Source organism: Malurus melanocephalus, unplaced genomic scaffold (genome assembly GCF_030028575.1).
Source record: "Malurus melanocephalus ecotype Western Australia unplaced genomic scaffold, MMel_1.1 scaffold_2102, whole genome shotgun sequence".
Taxonomy (NCBI): Eukaryota; Metazoa; Chordata; class Aves; order Passeriformes; family Maluridae; genus Malurus; species Malurus melanocephalus.
In genome coordinates, this window is record NW_026625334.1 from 6,604 (window position 1) to 8,143 (window position 1,540).

At 69.1% G+C, this 1,540-nt stretch overlaps 1 protein-coding gene across 1 annotated transcript in view; it reads right to left on the reverse strand.

Annotated features, from left to right (window-relative positions):
• The window catches only part of LOC130587579 (tropomodulin-4-like), a gene marked incomplete at its 3' end in the record, with an annotated part of 8,064 nt that extends 6,524 nt beyond the window's left edge, over positions 1 to 1,540 (reverse strand). Inside the window, exons 1-3 of the mRNA XM_057388559.1 lie at positions 1,500 to 1,540; positions 662 to 798; positions 3 to 113 (exon numbers count right to left, since the gene is read on the reverse strand). Of these exons, the coding sequence (XP_057244542.1) occupies positions 3 to 113; positions 662 to 784 (234 nt within the window). The remainder of the gene's footprint in view (positions 1 to 2; positions 114 to 661; positions 799 to 1,499) is intronic.

A 1,540-nucleotide genomic window follows, 5' to 3' on the forward strand; every position in this document is an offset into this window, starting at 1 on the left:
GCCTCCAGGGCCTGTCTCTCCAGGTGCTGCAGCAGCGCCTCCCGGTCCAGCGGCCCCGTGGGGCTCTTCTGGGTCTGGTCCCGCTGGCGCAGCCCCGCCGGCAGCAGGACATTCTGGGGACAGCGCCCGTGTCACCCCAGGGTGGCCACCGAGGGTCCCCATGTCACATCTGTGTCACCCCAGGGTGGCCACCAAGGGTCCCCATGTCACATCTGTGTCACCCCAGGGTGGCCACAGAGGGTCTCCGTCACCTCCACATTACCCCTGTGTCACCCCAGAGTGGCTCCGGAGAGTCCCCATCACCCTCGTGTCACTCCCGTGTCACCCCCGTGTCACCCCGGGGTCACCTCGGGGGCCAGCTCGGTGTCCAGTTGTGCCAGCTCCTCTGGGGACAGCGCCCGTGTCACCCCCCGGAGGGTCCCTGGGTCACTCCCATGTCACCTCTGTGTCACCCACGGGTGGCCCCGGAGGGTCCCTGTCCACTCCAGGTCACTCGTGTCATCCCCGGGTCACCCCCACGTCACTCCAGGGTGGCCCCAGTGGCCGGGTCCCCACCCCGGGTCACCCCTGCGTCACCCACGGGTGGCCCTGGTGGGTTCCCACCCGCCCCGTGTCACCCCGGTGTCACCCTGGGGTCACCCTGGGGTCACCCCGGTGTCACCTCGGGGTCCATCTCGGCCAGCTCGGCGTCCAGCTGTGCCAGCTCCTCCGGGGACATTTCCTGCAGGATTTTGTCCTCGTCGATGTCGCGATATTTCTCCAGCTCCTGGCGGTATGACGTCATGGCGGCGGGGACACCTGGGGACATCGGGGGAYATCGGGGGGGACCCTCCGTGTCACCACCCCCGRGGACACCGCGGGGACACCGCAGGGAGCAGCGCTCGGGGACACCGAGAACACCTCAAAAATTGTCCCCAAACGGTGTCACCTCCCCGGGGTCACATCCTGGGGGGACAGAGGGGGTGGCAGCGGGCGCTGGGGACACCTGGTGACACCGAGGGACACGGGGGTGGCCTCTTCGGGCTGCCACCCACAGGGACACTGCGGGGACACCGAGCACACCCCAAAAAGGGTTCCCGAAAGTTGTCCCCAAGCCGTGTCACCTCCCGGGGGTCACACCCCGCCCCGCCCCCTCCCCAATTCCGGTGTCCCCAAATCCCGGGGGGTGACAGGAGGGACAAACCGCCCGTTCCCCAGGTGCCACCACCGGGGATGACCCCACAAAGTCCTCGGGGTGTCCCCAAATCCCGGGGGGGGTGACAGAGGGACAAACCGCGTGTCCCCAGGTGCCACCCCCGGGGGTGACCCCACAAAGTCCCCGCGCTGTCCCCAAATGCGGGGGGAGGGGACAGCACCTGCACCGCCCCACCCCCCTGGGAGCGTGGGAACCCCTCGGGAAAGGATCCGCGACCCCAAATCCCCCAAAATTCGCACCGCAGGGAGGGGGAAGGGGGAGGTGACACCGCCACCACCCCCTTGGGGACACGGCGGGGCCGTACCTGGGGCCGATCCCAAATGCCGGCACCGATCCTAAATGCCG